At 34.2% G+C, this 23,583-nt stretch overlaps 2 protein-coding genes across 2 annotated transcripts in view; one reads left to right on the top strand and one right to left on the bottom strand.

Moving 5' to 3' along the window:
• Positions 1–201: 201 nt before the first annotated feature.
• Positions 202–13,158, bottom strand: LOC123538270 (cadherin-23-like). The gene is made up of 5 exons (XM_053530434.1): positions 12,888–13,158; positions 6,641–6,905; positions 5,917–6,053; positions 5,296–5,364; positions 202–3,557 (listed from the first exon to the last, which is right to left on the bottom strand). The coding sequence occupies exons 1-5, from the start codon at positions 12,943–12,945 to the stop codon at positions 3,322–3,324; spliced, it is 765 nt and encodes a 254-aa protein (XP_053386409.1). The 5' UTR covers positions 12,946–13,158; the 3' UTR covers positions 202–3,321.
• Positions 13,159–15,207: 2,049 nt separating this feature from the next.
• The window catches only part of LOC128550606 (protocadherin Fat 4-like), a 30,470-nt gene continuing 22,094 nt past the window's right edge, over positions 15,208–23,583 (top strand). The window contains exons 1-3 of the mRNA XM_053529900.1: positions 15,208–15,269; positions 17,642–17,775; positions 18,323–18,391. Of these exons, the coding sequence (XP_053385875.1) occupies positions 15,208–15,269; positions 17,642–17,775; positions 18,323–18,391 (265 nt within the window). The remainder of the gene's footprint in view (positions 15,270–17,641; positions 17,776–18,322; positions 18,392–23,583) is intronic.

Below are 23,583 nucleotides of genomic sequence, written 5' to 3'. Positions count from 1 at the left end.
ACGCTAAAGTATTTAGGAGGTAGCTATAATTAAAAAATGAACCATCCTGTTACAAGAGTTTTACCAATACAATCATCTAAGAAATACAAGTAATTAGAAAGGCAACAGCTTATGGTAGGTCAAACTATTATCTCATCGATAAGTGCCAAAGAAAAAAGCTGTGATCCAGGAAGTGGACAAGGAAACTAACACAAAAAACAATCTGTTTTGTATTGCTTTATTTTCTAGGCAGGCTAAGACAATTGTTACTAGCTATGGTACCCTATACACAAGGAATTAACGATTTATGGTAAAACTTAAGCTTTTCCACTGATCATCTTTACGTATATCAATCATTAGCTTATCATTATGACATCAATTTTAACTACTGTCCACTTCTTGTAAATGAAAACATTATTCACCAACAATTTTATTAATAATTGATATGATCTGTTACTTACATTAGTAATTAAATAAAAGTCTTTGCGGCAATACAAAATATAGAGATTAATATAAGAAATGAAGCAAGCATCGACACGGTAATGTCTCATTATTGACATCATTTCTTAAACACTAGAATATTTCACACAAACACGTAGTACTGGAGGGAGTAGACATATACGACTGGACACGTATTCATTTCTGATTCAAGTTGATATCATTTTTGTAATACAAAAACAGGCATACAGGCTTTATATTGTTAATAATTTCCAATTTAAAGATTATTGTGATATTTTAGTTAATTCACTCTCATTTAATTTTATAGGTACGTTATTAAACATTTTATAAATAACTGCGGCTATTTAAATTTATATCTTCCTTAGGTAATAATGTGCAAAGTGATTGTATCCAGAGTAGAACAGTCATCTCACCTAGAGTACTTTATATATCGATAAAGACAACATTCATGGAATACATATCAAAGTGAAATACTAAACAGAGAAGGAAGGAAGAAAACTCGTCTTGGTATGCAAAATCCAAATATATTTGAAATGTAAGTAAACAGTCTATCCTTCGATGAATTGCTGTTGACAAGCAAAAATCAACAGAGTTCTTATTTCCAAATTACAAAAAAGTACATTATCACAGAATTGAGTCAATCTTTATATATAAGAAACTGTTATACATAATATAACAAAGGTGTACTTCCGGGCCTTTTCGACTTGATAAAGTATGTACTGACTATGGCATGATTTTTTTCCGTAGATGACATTTTAGAATCTATACACTCTTTTTGTCATGTTTTCATTTCAAATGAGATTACTTCATATTTTGCATACATATTTATCGTTACAGTCGTTGTTACTAGCTAATATACCCTATACACAAAGAATTAACGATTTATGGTAAAACTTAAGCTTTTACACTGATCATCTTTACGTATATCAATCATTAGCTTATCATTATGACATCAATTTTAACTACTTTCCATGTCTTGTAAATGAAAACATTATTCACCAACAATTTTATCAATAATTGATATGATCTGTTACTTACATTAGTAATTAAATAAAAGTCTTTGCGGCAATACAAAATATAGAGATTATTACAAGAAATGAAGCAAGCATCGACACGGTAATGTCTCATTATTGACATCATTTCTTAAACACTAGAATACTTCACACAAACAAACACGTAGTACTGGAGGGAGTAGACATATACGACTGGACACGTATTCATTTCTGATTCAATTTGATAAAATTTTGTAATACAAAAACGGGCTTTATATTGTTAATAAACTCCAATTTAAAGATTTTTGTGATATTTTAGTTATTTCACACTCATTTAATTTTATAGGTACGTTATTAAACATTTTATATATAATTGCGGCTATTTAAATTTATATCTTGCATAGGTATTAATGTACAAAGTGATTGTATCCAGAGTAGAATAGTCATCTCACCTAGAGTACTGTTAGTACTTATATATAGTGGAAAAAAAACAACATTCATGGAATACATATCAAAGAGAAATACTAAACTGTGACGGAGAAGGAAGGAAGAAAACTCGTCTTGTATGCAAAATCCAAATATTTTTGAAATGTAAGTAAACAATCTTTCGATGAATTGCAGTTGACAAGCAAAAATCAACAGAAGTGTATTAAAAATAAACACTTAACAAAACATGAGAATTAACATCATACTCTCATTTCCAAACTACAAAAAAATATCACAGAATTAAGTCAATCTTTATATATTAGAAACTGTTAAGGTGTAACAGGAAAGGTGTATTTCCAGGCCTTTTCGACTTGATAAAGTATGTACTTACTATGGCATGATTTTTCCATAGATGACATTTTAGAATCTATGGACTCTTTGTGTCATGTCTTCATTTGAGATGAGTGTCGTGTTTTCATTTGAGATGAGATTACTTCATATTTTGCATAAATATTTATCGTTACAGTCGTTTATATTCATTTTCAGTGCTTAGTAGATAAACCCGTTGAAAACAAGTGGTTCCTTACAAATCGTTTTCTAACAAGGAACAACTCTTTGTAAGAAATTAACTTTTATCTGTTCAGATTGAGTACCACTATACTCGAAGATTAGGGCCTTATTAATTTACATCAACACACTGAAATCAGCGATAGTCTTTACGGAGATATGTTTAAGACGTCAACATCATTCTGGAGGGAAAGATTGGAAACTCTTTACACTTAAGGCAGCTGCTATAAATTATGAGATACGATAAAATTTGAATATGCAAAAGATAACAGATATTCTAAATATCGCTGTTGCCATGGTTCCTTATAAATCAAAGAAACAACAGGATACAATGTTAAGTGTTTGATTTTGTACTTAAATATATATACTTTAAAATAGCACTGAAACTCTTTGTTACATATAACTGCTTAAAATGAAGGAAATACATACGTTACCGTAGAATCGGAATGTACATTTAAACCTTATGTTAGAAAGCTAATACGTATACTAATAAATGTATGAACTACGCAGATTTTACGGAAAATAAACTTTGAGGTTTTAAATGTATATATTTTCCTTCTTCTTTTAACATGAGTTACTTTTAGAGAGGCATGTACTTCAAACTTGTATAAATGTTACAAGAGTGAACAGAGACAAACAGACATGAGATATTTAGTATCTAAAAATACTAAATATGTAAAACAAAGAATAATAAATTTCTTCAGTTCACTAAATTTGAATCTACGATGAAGACGACGGATGCGACATCTTTAAATAACTTTCAGATTAAAAAATATATAGTTAGTCCATTCCAAAAGATGAACTAACAAGGAAAACGTACGCTTCGTGATACGTTCATTTAATATAAAATGATGAAAGTACTTTGAACTAGAAATGTCACATGAGCCTTCTTTGAATCTTAATACAACGACACAACCAGAGCCATAAGGGACATCATTATACTAATTGCCAGAGCTGTTGCGCTGTTGCAATCACCCACTGTTACGGTCAGTGTTGCATTCCCAGTCAGTAGATCATCGTCTACGGCATGAATAACAAGAGTGTAGTTTGCTGTGGCTGACATGTTAAGAGTAATTCCTGAACTGACTCGAAGTTCGTCTCCAAAAAATGTGAAGTGGTTGTTTGTGTCTCCAGCTGAAACGATAAAAAATATGGTCATTGTTGCTCCTTTCGCAAGCTGAAATGGTAAAAAATGTCATGATTGCTCTTTCAGCAGCTGAAATGATAAAAGTTAAGATGATGGTTGCTCCTGTCTTAAGCTGCTATGATAAAAATCATTGTCATTTCCAGCTAAAATGATAAATACTATGGTCATGGTTGCTCGTTTGTCCAGCTAAAATGACACAAAATAGTGTTTCGAAATCGACTCTCTACATAATCGATAATTGAATAGAATCTGAAAAGGTGTTTCAATTTACAATCGGAAAATAATCGAAAGCATATTCTTATATTTGAAATATACATTTTTTCCGTTGTTACTAATACAATATACCGTAAAGGTACTTCTTTCTGCGTTCTTAATATTCTGTGATTTTTTTTCAAAAATGAGGTGGTATTAAATTTCTGAACACCTTATTTCTGCGGTGTCTTCCTTCCCACGTTGATGGGATTTATTTCAGCGGTTCTGTATTCACCGGCTATTTCCTTAATTTCAATAGACAGGTACGTATTTTGTTGTTATTTTGACAGTTATGTTGGCTTCCGGTTTGAAACTATAAGTTGACGGATACTGATGTAACATTGTCATCATCACATAATGTTGAGTGTTAAACGCAAGGAGAAATATCGTAAGACAACGTACATAAAAGGTGTGAAGCTACGAAGCAATTAAACTAGTACGAACGTAAAAGAAAGATAATGAGAGGATTATGTTCATTCATTGTTGTAGGTCATTTTCTATATATGGTCATGCCAAACATACACGAAAAATGCCTGAATCTATATTTTGCAAACATTCTCATCTGTGCATTGTAACGGTATGATATTTTTGTTAATCACGCCTTTTTCAAGTCCCATACAAATAACGGTAAATATGACCATCGCCAGAAGGATCGGATATACCGGAAAAATGACATCACCTTTGTACATGCTGAAAGAGAATGAGTTGATAAATGCTTTAAAACATATTTTACATTTAGAATAATACAATGGTATTTCCAAGACAATTAAGAAGTAAGTGGCTATATGAAATATGAACAGTGGAATAAATAGTGAATTTTTGGCCTGTATATTCAAAACCCTGTCCTTTTTCTAAAACTACATAGCTTTTAAATTATTGAATAAATTTATCTGTATGGTAACGAAAATCAGTATATTGCTGATCAGGCTAGGTCAGATGGCTTTGTAAATTATTAACATACATTTAGACCTATATACATTTGTATATTTAATATCATATTTTAAGATAGTATAACAATATTCCCCGCAGTGGCATTTTCTTCCAAAATAGAAACAATGTAGGTAGGTGTGCCTATTCATCATTTTGATAGACGATTATCAAAATCATAATATTTATCACCATGCGAGGTTTCTTGCAAAACAAAAAAACTTATATCAACAGCAAGAATATCGGTCGTCGTTAGTTATAACGGCGTCTCCGTGGCCGAGTGGTTAAGAGCGTTGACTTTGAATCACTCACATACCCAACCCCCTCCCCAACACACTGTGGGTTCGAATGTTCAGCTAGGGTGTAGAATTCATGCACATAATGAAGGAATTCCAGCCGGTTTACGGAAGTCAGACAGCGGTGATCTTCCTCTAGCATCAAAAGCTGAAAAACGGGAAAGCTGACCTGTTGTTGTTATTGATAATACGTTAAACCAAACAAAAACAACATTATGTTTAAAGCTTGTTCAAACATTTATATATTTACAATCTATGCTGTAAGTTATGTTATCTCCTGTGTCCTGATCAGTGGCTGTTAGAGTCGTCACAGACTGACCTGAAATGATAATATTTAAAATGAAATGTATATCTATTCAAAAGACATCGTTTAACTGATTCTTACAATTAATGCGACTTGCTACATTCTACTGATGGTACTTGATAGTATTTTCACACTTCCGCAAAGTTTAGACACGTATATATTTAATTTGTTATGTTTGGTTTTATGTCAATATTCTAAATCTTTGGCTTTTATGATGGAGAAAGAGACCCGATGCATATATGAATATTCCGACCATTTATTAAACGAATATGAAATATAAAATAACGTAAGCTGTTAGGATACATTAGAGGAAATTCAATCATTTCACAACACTGTCCACCTTTCCCAATTGCAAACTAAAAGCGTTTCTGCAACTGTATGCATTTACACTTCAACATTTGATTATATTTATAATTCATGACTAAAAAAGTATGTTCAGTAAAATATTAGAGCTACATGTTTATTATTTCTAATGTGTAAATTACATCTGAAATATTATCGTGAAATAGACTATACAATATATTATATCTATTGATTCATATGATTCATATTTCATTTAAAGCAAACCTCCTGTGGAAGCGTCAGCAACGCAAGCTGACAATGATGCAGCACTGAATGTCGGGGCCTCGTTCACGTCCGTGACGGTAATTGAAACAGTTGCTGTTCCAGTATTTGTATTTGAAGATGCATTACTATCAACTGCTCTGGAATGATAAATTAAAAAATTTATTCGACTACGTAAATTTTTTTCATTTTGTTGGGTTTTACGTCGAATCGGCACAATTATAGGTTATATGGCGACTTTCCCGCTATGATGGTGGAGGAAGACCCCAGGTGCCCATCTGTGCATTATTTCATCACGAGTGGGTACCTGGATAGAACCACCGAACTTCCGTAAGCCAGCTGGATGGCTTACTCACATGAAGAATTCGACGTCCCGAGTGAGGCTCAAACCCAAATCGACTACATATATATATAGATACACAACTTACTCTAATAAGATATAACCTGAGATAAATTTTCAGTAAAGCCAATCTATTTTGTTTTCAAAACAGATTTGAAACCGTTGGCAATGAATTCAAATCGCTAACAAAATGCCCGCTACCAATTAATAGTCAAATGGAAATATATCGTATATTTCATGTATTTAGCCAAACGTTAATATTATTTCCTAACAAAGATTATTTCATGGCTTATATTTACATCTGGATTTTATTCAATAATATTCAAACCTACTTATAGACGGTTGTGTTTTTTACTGAAGACCATGCAAAAGATACATGAAGCTTACCGAACTTCAACTGTGTAGCTGGCGGTCGTTTCAAAATCAAGTGCACTATCTAGATTGATGAGACCAGAAGATGAGTTTACCGAGAAAGGAGTACCAGAAGTCAACAGGGTGTAGGACGCAATTGTATCGGAACCAGATGGAGTGGCTGTAAATGAAGTTGTTGTTGCACCCACAGGCTGATCCTCGGGAAATGTAATTGGTGCTGCTCCTGGTCCACTTGCGGCGTCTGTGATATTTGGAACAGTCCATCCTGTAATCTGTGCATCTGTACCAATATACTATCCGTGTAAAGCATGTAGCAAGTATTAGTATTTATATGTTATGCAATTTACAATGCAACAATTTGCAATGAATCTTATGACAAATTCCATTGGACAAAAGTGTATAAGTTTGTCTAGGTCAAAAGATGGAATATTCTTGTATATTATAAATTACTTTTACGAGCTATTTTCAAACCATTGTACTACTTTTAAAGTTACAAAAGGAAACACCATTATAAACGAAAGTGACTTAAATGTACGTATTAAGAAAATAATAAGTTTTAAAGATAAAATTACGAAGATATATGTGAAGAAAGTTATTGTCTAAATAAATCAGTAAAAATGTTCAAAAAAGACATCTACGTTGCATTAAAAGAAATATTTTACATGTTTGTTTGATAAACTTAATGTTAACCTCCAAATGAGTATAAAATATATACTGTGCTCAGCTTTCGCTAAGATATTGTATCTTTATATATTAACTGTAAATGTAGAAAACCCTAAATATAAAATCTAACAGCGTGTGTACAGTTGCAATTATCAAGTAGTAGAACTATTTGGTTTGAAAATAGCTCGTAAAAGTAATTTATAATATATAGTTTTTAGGAAATTATAACGTTACAAACTAAAGCATAATTTAACATTCGTTAAAATGTAAAATATCTACGGGCTGAAGATATGGGTGTATTATAAAAGCGCTACAAAGTAACATCAGAAATCAATAGAGTTTGTAAGGAAACCGATTTACAACTAGCAGTAATTGGTCTAGTAAGTTTTATTTTTGGCCTATTAAAATCTATAATGCAAACTTCGCGGATCTCTTGTATGGAAAAACGTACTGTTTTGAATTTAAGTATATCCTTTTATAAGCACTATTTCTATAAAATTCCAGACAGATAACATGTAGCTCCTCTGGTCTCAATCAGTAAAAAAGACTAAGAACGTCACAGCTGGGATAAGTATATAAGAAAAGTTGAAGTACCAATCTGCAGTACGATTCAGGCGTGTATTAAGGATACACTTAGGAGTGTATTGGTCTTTATTTTATGCTCTTCGGTGAAATACTGAAATTTATCAGTGAAAAAAAATTTGATATTTTCACTGTTTCACTGGTACGGAACTACACCTGAGTGCGAAAGAATATGAATTCTAAATAATAGAAAATTCCTTGCAAAATATACTTCAGCAAAGATATAGATGTATAAAAATACTAATATAATCATAAATATACTATATTCTATCATAATAAAATGTAAAACAATTCAGGAAACGTAATAGAACTATTTACATTTTTCATACAAAGATATTCTGACGTCACGAAATAATGGCGTCATGATGCGAGTCACGTGACGTTGCGCGGACAAACTGGATATAAGTTGGTTAAAACATTTAAAAATACATAAAATAAATAAAAAAAAAGGTTTGTTCCAGTGTAAGATCAAAATGTATTTCATTCGTGCACACAATAATTTACATTTTCTCTCGTGGCTACGCCACTCGTGAAAATATTGCATTACAGTGTTCACTAAAACAAACAAATATCCTCTATTATTTAATGGGCATTTTCTGCTTTTATTTTATATAAATTCATCATGTTTTCCTCTATCAGATTCCAAAACAAATATTAAAAAGTTCAATTTTAGCATATACTTGTTGTTCTTGTCACTTTTAGGATTATCTTAACAGGAGAGAAAACGTGTGTAAACAAAGCGATTCTCGCACTCACATGCTTTAAAATACCTTTTTATGCGCATTCCGTGGAAAATTTAGACATATTATAGCCCCAAAACAGATAATTCAAAAGGAAATGACATCAGCGTGAAGAAAACAACTCAGACATTCGCGCTCATTTCATAAAAATTTAATGACGCTGAGGGACAATATATTTATTTATCAGTTTTTAAATGTTTCAAGCTAGAATGTATGTTATAATACGAAAAAAACATACACTATTCCTTCAGTATAAAACCTGTATTAATTCCAAATGATAACGTGATTCCCGCGCAAACGCAAACGCGAGGGTGCGTCCATTTCATGATAATAGATAAAACAGCAATACTTGACAATAAATAATCGGTATTTGTTTCATTGCAACTGTCCAGTAAGTACATAACAAAATAGCTCAGTCGGGTAAATTGCAGATGCCAAATGCAAACCGTTATGATTTGTATGAGTTCGAATCCTCGCGACGATTTTTTGTTCAGATAATTTTCAGTTTCGGTATTTCCTATCTGTTTTCATTCTTCTTTTCTTTCTTTGATGGTTTGTATATACATATATATCTTTATTTAACATGTGTGCATTATTCTCTTTCCATTTATATGTTTAGTGTATGCATATATATCTTTATTTAACATGTGTGCATTATTCTCTTTCCGTTTATATGTTTAGTGTATGCATATATATCTTTATTTAAAATGTGTGCATTATTCTCTTATGCATATAACTAATTTCGTCTTTGATATGCTACTAAATATTTCTCATTTGCAATATCCTCTTCATTGTGTCATAGAGAAGGCATGCATTTTAAGCATGTATTTTCTATGCAATTTTAGAAAAATAAAACGAAAATTAACTGCCGTCGCTAAGTTTCGAACCCAAACGGCAAAAGATCTGATGACCATAAACGGCATGCTTTACCTCTGTGCTAATTTGTATTTGGTATGGGAAAATAGAAATGTTTAGATTACGAAAAGTTACACTAATGCTTCATTTAACTCTATTAATAGTTATGTTTGTAAACATCACGTAATCATTGGGGCATAGTATTTGATGAATTTGCAGGATAAACAGTGACCATTTGACATGTGTTTACAAAACAAACTATAACACCTTTCCGCAAAGAACAGCCAGGCTAGCTATAAATTTAGTCACGGTATTTCCATACCATCAGCTTAGCATTTGATTTCCTGAATCTGAATAATTATAATGTGGTCATCCAAGGCCAATGGAGCGTTAATGGGAGTTATATTGCTTTGGTGTAACCGAAGTTATATGTATTAACTTCACAAGGTAAATATAATGGATTTTTGACTTGCTCTATTGAGGCTTAATTATTTGTAAGTAAGTTTTAATTATGTTCACACTGTCGGCTTATTAATACATGAAATTAAAGAATGAAGTAGTCTGATTTGTCGGCAGAAAAATAAAGAGAGTTCAGTCTTTTATGAAGGAGGAGTCTAAGGATAAAATTCATTTAACACATTTTTGTCTTTTTCTCACAACAGGAATTCACAACTTGGGGAAGTGTTTGAAGAAATTCAAGACTGTTTCTTTGAAGAATGGTCTATTAACTCATTTTTGAATTACATATCAATTCAGTGAGGAAGGAATCGGAGTCCCAAAAATAATTGATTTCTCTGTAACTTTTTTTTTGATAACTAAAAGAAAAATTGTGAAACGCTTTGGTAGTTTATAGGACTGACACACTGCATACAAATTGTGGTTCATTTGAAGTACTGATGATAGAGTTGAATCTGTTTAAAGATAACAACATAACAACAGAGTTTTACATATTGTGTTATCTTTACAGAATCTTGATGCTTAAAATCTTATCAATATAATACCATGGCATAGCTAAATCTTTCCCCTTTATTTAGGTATGCTTCATAGCATGTTATTTAAGTAAACGTAGAAGAACACTATGTTAAAGCAAGGCATCCCTCACTCCTAAGTGTGTCCTTAAAGCAGCATTGAAACTAAAACATGGATGAAACATTTGCTCGTGGGAATCTGGTTTTAGTATTTTCCACATTAAGTATACCTTGTACATGCCTTTTATATTTCTAATTATAAAATAGCCGCTATATTTAATTAATCATTTATTTATTGATGATAATCATTTATATCTAAGTAGTCCTTGATTTTTTTCCAAACCAATATATAAAATGTTAGCAATGTCAAGAAAAATATTTTATACCTGTATCGCGTCAGTCTAGTGAGATTTTGATATCACCCTTCAGAAACACTGAACATGCTGAAAAGACCTGACGTTTACACAAATATTGTTAATAGAGAAATTGCGATTTCAAACACGTGCGGATACCGATACGTGTAGCAAAAATGTGTGTTAAACTTCATCAATATTTGCATATATAGTTTATATCAAATTATACAAAGGAGGCTTTTCAAGTTTTTGATTTAGAAATAGATAAAAGTAAAACGGGACCTTTTATATTGAAATCATGTCAAATGTATTATCTATTGAAAATGTTTTCTCTACGTAATTACTTTCTACAACATTGTCGTGTCTTTTAATATTAACATGCGTCAAAAATTGTGTGAACGCAGACAATCATTTCACATCGTTTTCACTCTCTTGTTGAAGTTTTTAATTATTTTCATAAACAATACAATACAAATGCTCACGAAATATACTATATTAAAAGATCTGATCTTATGAAGTGTGCTGTAAAATTAAATTTTGCGTATAAAGTTTTATTAAACCATTTCATCTCTTTTCATCGAAACTTACATATTTATAAATGTTTTAAGTATCTGTTATGACTCATGAGGATTTTACATGGTTATACACATTTCATGGAATGTAGAAACTTCAACGTTACCGTCTTACTATAGCGACATGAACTTAGATAAACAATGCAACATCTTGGATCGTATTCCAAATTCCTCCTAATGCTATTCCTGACGTTTCAAAAGAAACTGACATTGGTAATGATACTGTAGTGTAACTGACAGAGCATTTTCAGGAGAAATGATATAGAAAGAAATTTATTTATACCCTAAATGAAAAAATATGGGAGTTCATTTTATTTCGATGGCATATATTTGCTTCAGTGGAGTCTTTTACGGTTACAGAACTACAATTGAACGCAAATGTAGATGAATTATTAATAATCTTTCCAAACTATACATCAATAAAAATTTAGAAACATATAAACATGCCTTCCATCATATATATATGGAAAAAACAAAATCTTAAATCATCATACAATTCTTCAACTATTATTGTGGTGTCAGGTTTTGCTCGTATCGTTGCCCAATGCGCCTGACGTTGTGCGGGCAAAATTGGCATAATTTGATAAAAATCATCAAAATAAAAGAAAATGTGTTTGTCTTACACACAAGATCGAAATATATTACACTTAGTAACACCAGCCTTTGAATTTTGATATTAAACATTTCATCAAATGATCAAACCGATGTCTAGCAAAATAGAGAGAGCTAGAGAATTTATATGAACAAATCACCACAATACACCAGCCCGATTACGGAAAAGCGCCTAGCATTACAGGGGAGTGTGCACATTCTACAACAAATCCATTAACTAAATAAAGTTGGTTTCATCCCTGCCTTTAAGATATATACACGCTCGAACTACACTACATATTGGAACTGGATCAACATTTGCATATATCATCAAATCACTGTTATCACGTCACACATGTTAGTCTTTTAGAGTAAATTAGACAAGAGAATCGATATATTCTCTTTCTGATTAGAGACTGGATCACAGTGATACAATAAATCTATAGAGATTATATACGTTAACGGAAATATTTAAATTCCTAGCAGTTTGCAGTTCGAAGAAACAAGCTTGCACTATTAAGTATTACAATTTTTCGGAATATAGTGTTTACCTTTCTTTAATATATGTTTACCATTTATGTATATATCACTTACTGATCTTCCAAATAAATATATAAAATTATGTTTTATATCACACAGACAGGAAGTATCCACTTCTGTTTCAAATAAGCCTAAAATAATTTCTGAATTACACCAGGAAAGAATTCTATTTTACATAATATTATTCTGCATTATCAACACATTTTTTTTCTTTCCTGTCAAAAATATATATATCTGAAAAGAAGAAGATAGTTTAGGTTCACTTTAGAAGTTTTTTCCTGTACCAAAATGGTTATCTGTCTAATTATTTAATATTAATTTTAAAAATAGGTCCGTTGAGCAAAATTAATGCTTCTACTAGTAATGTATATATCATGTAAATTTGAAACATCACTTACCTGTGGTATACAAGGTAGCTCCACACAAAAAGACAACAATCCAAACTTCAGTGAGCATCCTTCTTCCTACGATTTCTAATTCTGTTACAAAAGCTGTCCTGACGTTAGTTTTGCCCGGTGGCTCTGGGCTCTCGCAGCCTGCTACGTGCTCTTATATAATATAAGTCCCCGGCCGTTTCCATGACTTGCCTTAAACATATCCAAATATTTATGGAAACATTACTGTCACTAAGCAATTTGCATTTCAGAGGAACAGGTCGAAACAAACTCTACTTAAACAAAGATTTCATACGAAATATTAATGCCTTATCCAGTTGCCACCGGTAGAAAGAACACGCCTCAGTTACCAATAAAAACTCAACGTATCAAAACGACAGTTTCTACCACGCATGTGCAGCTGTGAATCTAGAGCTTGTGCAATCCATTCCGTGGTTATTTCGTTTCGTAATCAAAAGACTATGTAATTACAGACGTTAAACTATAATATTAATTTTTAAATTTCAGTCAGTTGTTAAAATTTTGATAAGTCAACCTGCGCATCCAGCGGGGTCCACATATTTCTGATAACATTCGTATTGTCATTGGTGCTCGGTTATCATTTGTACTGCGAGACCTATAGCAACCTTCTAACAATTTGCTTACAATGAAAATCCGACTAATATCAAAATAGCCATGTATTTTGTGACAAAATTTTATGCCAGCAATGTATGTAGAGATTGTTTTAGGTGATTGCCCTTTTTCAAAACAGTATGCCATGAATAGAATAATATGCTTGACAGGAATTGGCCACTGCGTATCTAAGTTGTAAAGGGATCTGAATTTTTCAAAAGCAGTGATGCCAGTTTGATACGTGAGACGAGTATTATGAGCTATTACAGACTGCAAAAGTTGTCCAGCTCTAGACTGAAGGCGTTCCATAGAAATTCCGGAACCTGACATGGGGTGCTGTCTGCGTCTGGTGCTAGCTCCCGGAATCTGGTTAACTGAAACCGAGATAAAGCATCGCAGATGTCGTTTTGGTGACCAGGAAGGTGGCAACCTTTTATAAGTATATTTAATTTAAGACACCGTAAGGTAAGAATTCTAACAAGGCACATGACAAGGTCTGATTTGGAGGACAATTTATTCAAAATTTGAACTACTGCTATATTATCACAGTTGAATTTAATTTTCTTGTTCGCTAATTCATCTCCCCAAATAAACAATGCTACCACGATTGGAAATAGTTCTAGGACAGTAATGTCTGTCGTAATACCCGATAAATGCCAAGACACTGGCCACCTAGCGTTACACCAATGGCCCTGATAATAAATACCAAAGCCTAGTTGTTCGCCCCCAGCACTGTCAGAAAATAATTGCACATCTTCATTTGTGACCCAGAACTTATCGTGGAAAACGGAAATACCATTAAACTTTCGAAGGAATGTCAACCACATAGTCAAATCCTGTTTCACCTCATTTTTCAACCTACTGTGATGGTAGGGTTTAGTGAGACCGCAAACTGTATTTATTAGCCGGCGTATAAACGGCCTACCTACCACAATAGCCCTGCAGCAGTAATTCAGAGACCCTATCAACGACTGTACTTTCTTTAAAGTTGTTTTGGGGTGATGTAACATGTCTTCAATTTTTGAGATAATTTCTTCGATTTTCGAAATGGGAATCCTTACAGACATGTCCCGGCTCGAAAGTTCAAGTCCCAAAAACGTAAGACACTCACAGGGACCTTCTGTCTTATCGTCTGCTAACGGTACCCCTAGCTCGGACATCGTTTCTTTAAAAACAGTTAATATTTTTGAACAAGAATCTTGAGTTTTATTTCCCCCTAAATAATCGTCTAGATAATGAATTAGTTTTCCCGATTTCATTTTCAGCTTGACACAAAATTCCAGAAATCTGGCAAAACGTTCAAAAGTAATACAGGAAATTGAGGCTCCAAATGGGAGCATTTTGTCCACAAAAAATCTGTTATTGAATTTGAAACCAAGTAGTTCCCAGTCCGCGGGACAGATCGGAATTAACCTATATGCGCTTTTTTAAATCGGATTTAAACAATTTGCAGTTGCGACCAAGAGCCTGTACCAAATTTACTGCCTCGTCAAAACGGGTGTATTGTACGGTACAGAGGGCCGGGTCGATATAATCATTTATAGATTCACAGGGTTGGTATGACAAATGATGTATCATTCTATATTCCCCCGGAGATTTCTTTGGCACTAGTCCTAAGGGTGAAACAATTAAATTCGATACAAAATACGGATCTTGGAATGGTCCCGCCACGCGCCGAGCCTCAATTTCCTTTCTAATTTGCTTTTCTATAATGTCTGGTTTGAGTAAAACTGAACGTAGGTTATTAGCATCACGAGAAATCCTAGGACCAGAGTATTGAATAGAAAATCCATTCCTAAAACCATTTAGTAAGAAACTGGCTTCAGCTTTATCATAAAATTGTAAATAATATTCCAGAACGGATATATTTATCGGGGAAGGGGCTAAACTCTGAACATCTAAATTAGAGGGTTCGTTTTGACTTACTGATTGCTGCCCTTTACTTTCTGTTGTTTTGACCCCTAAAGAAACCTCTACCTCTTTGAAAGCCTCTACCTCGGAAGGGCCTGTGAAAAGCAGAGGTGTTGCTTATATTTCCCTGACTGTTAACTGATGGATTGCACTCAGCTTGAGGATGAGGCCCATTACATCTAGAACATACATGAGGGAATCTACAATGTGGCCATGAGCAACGACCAGCGTTAAAGTCCAAGCATGCAAACCTACTTTGTCTAACAGCAGGTGGAGTTGATGAGCTAGGCTTTGCAAGTGTACAACGCCACCATAGGTCGTTATTTATCTGTGACCACGGGGCGTGAGATATAGCTTGGCGAAGCCTAAATTGTTCATCATACGTTCTCCACGCAAAGCCAGGTTGACGCGTAGCACATTCACGGATGTTGTACATATAGTGCAATAATTCATATACTTGATCCGGATGATTAGATAAATAAACAGATGCAAAAATAAGAAATGCGTCAGTCCATTTTTCAATGTTCGAGATATTTTCCTTACATTCTTTTTGAGAAGATATAATAAGGCCCTCTGAATTTAACTTAAACACTCCACCTTTGCAAAATTCTGACAACTCTATCGCTCCCTTAAGAAGTAGCGCTAAGTTAATATATTCTCCTCGACATATCTGCTGTTTTAGAGTAGTTGGCACGTGCACCGATAAATCATCGTGCGCTAGACGTATTATAGAGTTAGAATAACTGTTTGGTAGAATAGAGTTCGTCCCGTTTTGAAAATTATTTTCACAGACGGGTGAATGAAAGGCTGTATTACCCGCTTGATTCATAGAGCTACACCCATTTGATGTCAAATTTGAACTAATATTGTTTTGAGAAATTCAGCCAGAAGATCTTAAAATCTGTTCAAAATCTATAGTATCTGACCTACCGGCTTCTGTGTTTGTGATGGTATCATCCACCAGGTCCTCCAACTCCTCCGATGGCCGTTTCCGCCCTCGCTGTCGCTCAGGGTCCCGCTCCGCTGGGTGTTCCCGCTGTAACGCATGAATATCGCCAGCAACTGGCAAAATCTTTGACCGAACATTAAGTTCCTTTGTTTGTTCGTTTTGTCCTTATGTGTTGGCTTTGTGTGCGTGTGTGTTGTTCGTTTTGTCCTTATGTGTTGGCTTTGGGTGTGTGTGTGTGTGGTGCACGCGTCTGCGTGCTGGGGGTTTCGTTTTGAGGAGGCTACGTTTTTGGTGTGTGGCATTCCCTGTTTGATATTTTTCTTTGTTTTTTAGATATTTTATCTCTAGTATGTAACAGTGTTTTAGATGATCAAATTGAAGCGTCGTTAGTCCGAGCCGTGTGATAAGACTATGTTATTTGTTTTTCCAAAAACAAAACAACAACAATATACTTATTGTATTGCATTTAATCCAATCAGAAGTTAACTCATAAAGAAACTGGCCAGTGTTCAATCGGATTTTGCAATAATTTCATTTAAGTAGTCAAATAAGTATTGGATTAGATACCTCAATTATTGACAATATCTTGAATGTTTTGCTGTGTTTCAATAGTACAAAATTCAAAAGTCATTGCCACCTTCCTCGTGAGTGTGTAGATTATACTTCTGTTCCGACATGAAATAAATGGTTAAAAAAACAATTTTAGGTAGAAAAGACAAATAGTTTACAGATCGTGCAAATGAAGTAACATTCACGTTCTATGAACTATTGTTTATATCAAAATTGCATTAAATGTAAAATTTACAAAGTCCTACAGAATAATTCTGTACGACCCCAACAAACTTCTCTAAGTAGAGTGTGTATCTCATATGGCACTGAACTCCTGCCTAGCTTATAGCTGACACACACGAGTCCTTACCTATTTAATTTGCTGGAAAAATAGAAACTGCTCGCCAAACTAACAACAACCAATGTATTTTCACAGCTGCTGTGACTTTAAAAATCAGTCTAGTTGGCCCGTATTAAAATGTTATTAATCAAGCGATTTCAAATTTGTCTTATTATTTGTCCAAGGGTTATCGCATTGGCCCTAAGGCCTTAGTGTAATGTTAAATAAAAAGGCAGCGAAACTTTGCAGTAAATGCACATGTACAAAATTATTGAAACGCATTTGTATAAATATGACACGGTTATAATGTATAATCATTTAACAAAAACAGAAATAAAACTAGTTCTAGAATGCTTGTTCATATTGGTGATATTATATATTGTCACATTCTTACAGAGCGACAGATGGTGCAACACCAACAGCGGGGACAGGTACAGCCACCATAACAGTCACAGTAACTGATGTCGATGAGACACCAGCCTTTGGTGCAACTTCCTACAGCCAATGTATACTTGACGGATCTGCTGCTGGTGAAATTTTGCAAACATTAGAACTAGCTTAAGAACATGATGATGTTAGATATAAACATGATTCTAGAAGAGTATGCACCTTTAGAATAAGCTGAGCATGTAATTGTGTTGTTATTCAGAAATTCAGAATATATTTGAGAACGAGCTTAAAGTAGAAATTTATTATGCAATACGCGTTTTGCATGGTTAAAAGTTAGCGCATTTTTGCAGTTTTATATAAACGACTGCTTTGAATTTGCTAATTGAAATTTGCTAATTAATGGCACTTTGGTATTTTTGTTCCAGAGAAATGCCAAAATTGGCTATGGAGAATACGTAACAAAATGGAAATTAGTCATTAATTGTCATTACATGTCTTTGACCTTAAAATATCGAAAAGTACCTAACCAAAAGTACATAAATTTTACTTTCGTCATTGTATAGATTATAATCTTATCAATATCGTTAAAAACGATAGGTTTGGGGAGACTTTGGTTTTGGAACGTGGCTGTACGTGTTTAATTTATTGATCTTTGATTTCTAATCAGTTTCTAATATATACTTCCAGAAACGACTCTAACAACTACCCTTGCAACCGATTCTGACCCTGGAGATAAGATTACACATAGTATAAATTGTAAGTACAAAGCGCTTTTTAAATACTATACCATTGCATATCATAACTTCATTTAAGTACTTTGGAATTCGTATGAATTTTTCCAGCTGCTGACTGTTTTCCTTTATTTATTTGTTTTGTCCTTTTGTGTTTGCTTTGTGTGTGTGTGTGTGTGTGTGTGTGCGTGCGTGCGTGCGTGCGTGTTGGTCTTGTGCCCTTCCGCGTGCTCGGTTTTCGTTCGGGGAGGCTGCGTTTTAAGAACGGGGCTTTCCCTGTTGGATATTCACCCTTGTCTCTATGCATTTATTTGGATATTCATCCTTGTCTCTATGCATTCATTTCGAAAGACTTTATCTTCTCACAGATATACTTAGACAAAAATATTTCCGAACAAAACAAAAATAATAAAAAAGTGCATATTTCTTCAAAAAGAAGGAATACTTAGCAAATCAATTATTCATCTAGTATGCTACTAAAATGGACCTTCCCTCTCATTAACATTAAAATTTGATAAAATATGAACATTGCAGATATTAATCTCGGGGCCTTGAATTTCACCCACAGTTGAACCGCAACAGCCTTCAAATTCGTGCTGACGAGGAAGGCAGAGAGTATATTCATCTCACCCATGACGTGAAAGAAAAACAAAATCAAAGTGGCATCACAAATAAAAAGAGAACTTATGCCATAGAAGGTGACAGTGAAAATTGTCCTTTACAGAACTTGAAGGCTTTTATGGTGCACTGTGACCCAAATGCTGAAAAGCTGTTTTGCCATGTAAACAAACTAGCTTTGGAGGCTCCAGATGTTTGTTAGATTTTGTACAACACTAAACCTGTCAGCACCAAACAATTCACCAGTTTTATGGGCGACATTTCTAGAAATGCAGGTCTTGACACACGGTAATTATGTTTTCAGTTAATTTCATTTCTATTAAAACAAAAACAAAAAAAAAACTAAGATTCTATTAAATCAAGTTCAATCCTAAACACTTCACACAGATCTTCAAATAACAACTGAATTGTAACTGTCAGGAAGTTTACGACTGATGTGCATAAACACCGAAGATTGGATCTTATTGTATGGTACCATCGCATTTTCAGATACACCGCACACTGCCTTCGTGTTACTGCAACCCAGGAGCTGGATGATGCCGGATGTGAGATCCGGCATATAATGTTTATGACCGGACATCGTAACGAGGCATCTGTTCGGTCGTACAGCAGAGGAACGACAACAGAGCAGAAAATGAAGATGTCTAAAATCCTCACCAAATTATCAACTGGCTCAAGGGAAAATTCTCAGCTAAATTCATGTGCAGTTCTGGTTCCAAGTTCGGATGGTCCAAATCCAACCTATGAAAATAAAAAACAATCACCATGTGTCAACAAGATTCCGGAATGGGAATGTTTAATCCGTCTTCGTGCACGTTTAGCAACTGCACATTCACTCTGCAAAGTAGCCTTAAAACTCAAAATTAAGTTCAGATTTAAGTTTCATGAACGCGTAATTAACTGTGTTGCTGTTTCAGGCCTACAATGCTTAATACATATTCATGCTAAGGCATGTGGACCCAATATCAATTGTAACGAGCTGTCAAAGTAAAGCGTGTGGAAAGTTTATGATTTCTGGTTGTGTTGGGTAAAATGTGTGATGTTGAATAGGTGGACCTAGAATATTCATTTAAATCTTTAAATGAACATTCATTGTTTCGAGAAGTGTAGTTAGAAATTTGCCTGACATTCTATAGAAAACCTTACTATCATATTTCATCTTTTCCACAGTATTTTTATCATTAAGGTACATTGAATGCGAAATTCAATCTGTACATTTAAACAAACATAACGGTATATAAATTTTATGGCTCATGTAACAATTTCTTCACAGTACCCAAAACAAAAGTACAATTTGTAGGTGTTTACATGAACAACCAGTGTATGAATGCCATGGTAGTAGCCGTATACAAGTGCAACAGTAGTCTTTTTCCATCAATTAAAGTATTTGTGATGGCTTTTTGTGAGTGCAATGTATGTCGTAAAAGTTTTTACTTTCGATTTGCAAAATTTCAATTTTTTATTTTAAATATCTGACCTGACCAATAATAATGGCATCAGATTTAAAAACACAAACGAGAAAAATAACTTCATAAGAAGAAAAGAAGCACAAAAGAAATCAAAAAGCAGAAAAGAAAGCAATTTTTGTCGGACATCACATGGGATATATCTTTCGTTTTCAGTTTGATGAATGCGCAAGAAAGAATTGGAATGGATGAGCGTGTTTTTTCCATAAACTCTAAAACATGCATTTCTCAAGCAGATAATGTTGGCTTACCAATATTATTTTAAATATAAGCATTTCCAAATATCATAATTACCGTTTGCGTAATAATATTGGCAGTAGCTGCGCAAAGGTTACGTGCAAATAACAAATCTGCGCGTTTTGTAAATCGCTTAGCGCAAATAATCAATTTGCGATTAGCGCAACGATTGGCAAATAGGGCAACCTTACTCACTTTTGTCAAACTCGTAGCTGCCTTGCGCGTTTGGTAAATCAGTCTGCGCTAAAGACATACCAATTTTATCTTCCGACAAAATTTCGTAAGAGAGTCTTTGATACAAAATTGTTTAACGATAAAAATGGCAAAAACCAGACATACTTCAAGGTGTTTATTGCCCAAGCCGTTCTGTTCTACGCGTACATTACATTAAATGATAACAAGAGTGCCAGAATGTCACGCCCGTCACAGCAAATTTCTTTACTCTAGCTGCTGTATTGCAAATGAATTTTAATTTTGTGGTTGTTTAGTAATCATTGTAAGTCTTTTGTTTTCCTAAGTCCACAAAAAAATTCCTTACCAGGTAGAGAGACCTTAAAATACACCTAAAATTTGAAAGTAACATTTATGTTGTACCACAGAAAAGTGGTCTTGGTTTTTCCCTATGGTCAATTATAAAAAAGTTACAATATAAGCTATTTATAGTAACAAGTTAATCTTAAAAAAAAAAAAAATCCCAAAAAAAAAATTGTATGTCCACACAAAAATCTTTACCAGGTAGAGATTCGTCAAAATACACCTCAAAATTGGATGTAGCATGCATGTTGTACTACAGAAAAGTGGTCTCGATTTTTCCCTACGACTAGTAATGAAGAAGTTACAATATAAGCTATTTATAGTAACAACAAAGGAAAGTAATTCTAAAGAAAGGAACTGTACATGACACTTCCTCTCATGATGGTGTATAATTGTGCCAAGTTACATCAAAATCCCTCCATGCATGAAGAAAAAATGCTTCGGACAAAGTCATTCTTGTATCTGACCTTTGGCCTCTAAGTGTGACCTTGACCTTAGACCTAGGGACCTGGTTCTTGCACATGACACTTCGTCTCGTGGTGGTGAACATTTGTGCCAAGTTATATCAAAATCCCTCTATGCATGAAGAAGAAATGCTCCGGACAAGGTTTTCATTCTTGTATCCTTTGACCTCTAAGTGTGACCTTGACCTTAGACCTAGGGACCTGGTTCTTGCGCATGACACTCCGCCTCATGATGGTGAACATTTGTAACAAGTTATATCAAAATCCCTCTATGCATGAAGAGAGAATGCTCCGGACAAAGTTTTCATTCTTGTATCCTTTGACCTCTAAGTGTGACCTTGACCTTAGACCTAGGGACCTGGTTCTTGCGCATGACACTCCGCCTCATAATGGTGAACATTTGTGACAAGTTATATCAAAATCCCTCTATGCATGAAGAAGAAATGTTCCGGACAAAGTTTTCATTCTTGTATCCTTTGACCTCTAAGTGTGACCTTGACCTTAGACCTAGGGACCTGGTTCTTGCGCACGACACTCCGTCTCATAATGGTGAACAACTGTGCCAAGTTTCATTAAAATCCCTCCATGCTTGTAGAAGATATGCTCCGGACAAAGTCATTATTGAATTTGACCTTTAACCTCTAAGTGTGACCTTGACCTTAGACCTAGGGACCTGGTTCTTGCGCGTGACACTCCGTCTCATGATGGTGAACAACTGTGCCAAGTTTCATCAAAATCCCTCCATGCTTGTAGAAGATATGCTTCGGACAAAGTCTGTGGACGCCGCCCGCCCACCCGCCCGCCAGTCCGCCCATCCGCCCGCCAGGGGCGTTCCCATAATACGTCCCGTTTTTCAAACGGGCGTATAAAAAGGTGATCCGCATATTTATACAGTTATTTGAATAAGGTATATACGTCCTTGGTAATTTACATACTACTGCTTTAAAGGTCGTTTTTAGAGTTGTCATGATGAGTCAATAAGTAGGTCACTAAATACAACAATAAAAATCCTGCTCACACTATAAAGGCAATGTTTTTTCGCCAACATTCATGAAACCCCATCAGACTATCTGTTTGCCTAGAGTCTACCACAAAAGACACCAGTATCGTTATATCATCTCCTGTTCTATCAGTACTACATGCACTGCTTTGTTTGGTGTGGAGTTTCCTTTTGAACTTTCGTATTTGTATACCTTTTAATTCAGAATTGTTAAATATTGACACAGACATAGCAGACTGGGGAATATGCATAAAGTGTAAATATCCACTCTGCTTTTGTAATTTATTTCTATTTTTGAGTCCATTTTACTATGTGACTGTAATACCTTCAAAAATGGTTTTCATTAGACATCATAAAAGGAACCTTCAAGAATGTTTGATATGATTTTCAGTTAACGAAAATACCTTAGTTCATCATTTGCTATCAAAGTTAATGCAAGCAGTTACTGTAGATAACCGGTTTGATCCCTAGACTGGACTTGGGATTTTAAAACCAGCAGGCATTCCCTCGTCGCGAAATCAAGACACAGTTGACATAAGACTAACTACAGTACAGCATCTCAAACCTAATATCACTGGTGTGGTCAAATTCTTACACAATTCTTAAAACTAGAAGCCTTAACGATAATTTTCAACGGAGGTTGTTGCTCTGGGAAGATGTCAATTAGGGAGTAAGACTTCTTCGACACATACCAAGAATTACATAATTTTATTGAAATATTGTTTGCGATAACTTCGATATTGATTAAGCAAACACAAAACGGTGTTTTAATAATGATCACTTTTTTGTACTTTCGGTGTTGTGATTTTAATATTTCACTGCTTTTAATGGGATATAGAAAGGAATTTTCTTTGTAGAATCCAATTATTGTTAAAACGTTCACGAGTAAATTGAATGT

Source organism: Mercenaria mercenaria, chromosome 18, assembly GCF_021730395.1.
Source record: "Mercenaria mercenaria strain notata chromosome 18, MADL_Memer_1, whole genome shotgun sequence".
NCBI classification, from domain to species: Eukaryota; Metazoa; Mollusca; class Bivalvia; order Venerida; family Veneridae; genus Mercenaria; species Mercenaria mercenaria.
The sequence above is the reverse complement of the archived record's forward strand: the minus strand, read 5'-3'. Positions and strand labels throughout refer to the sequence as shown.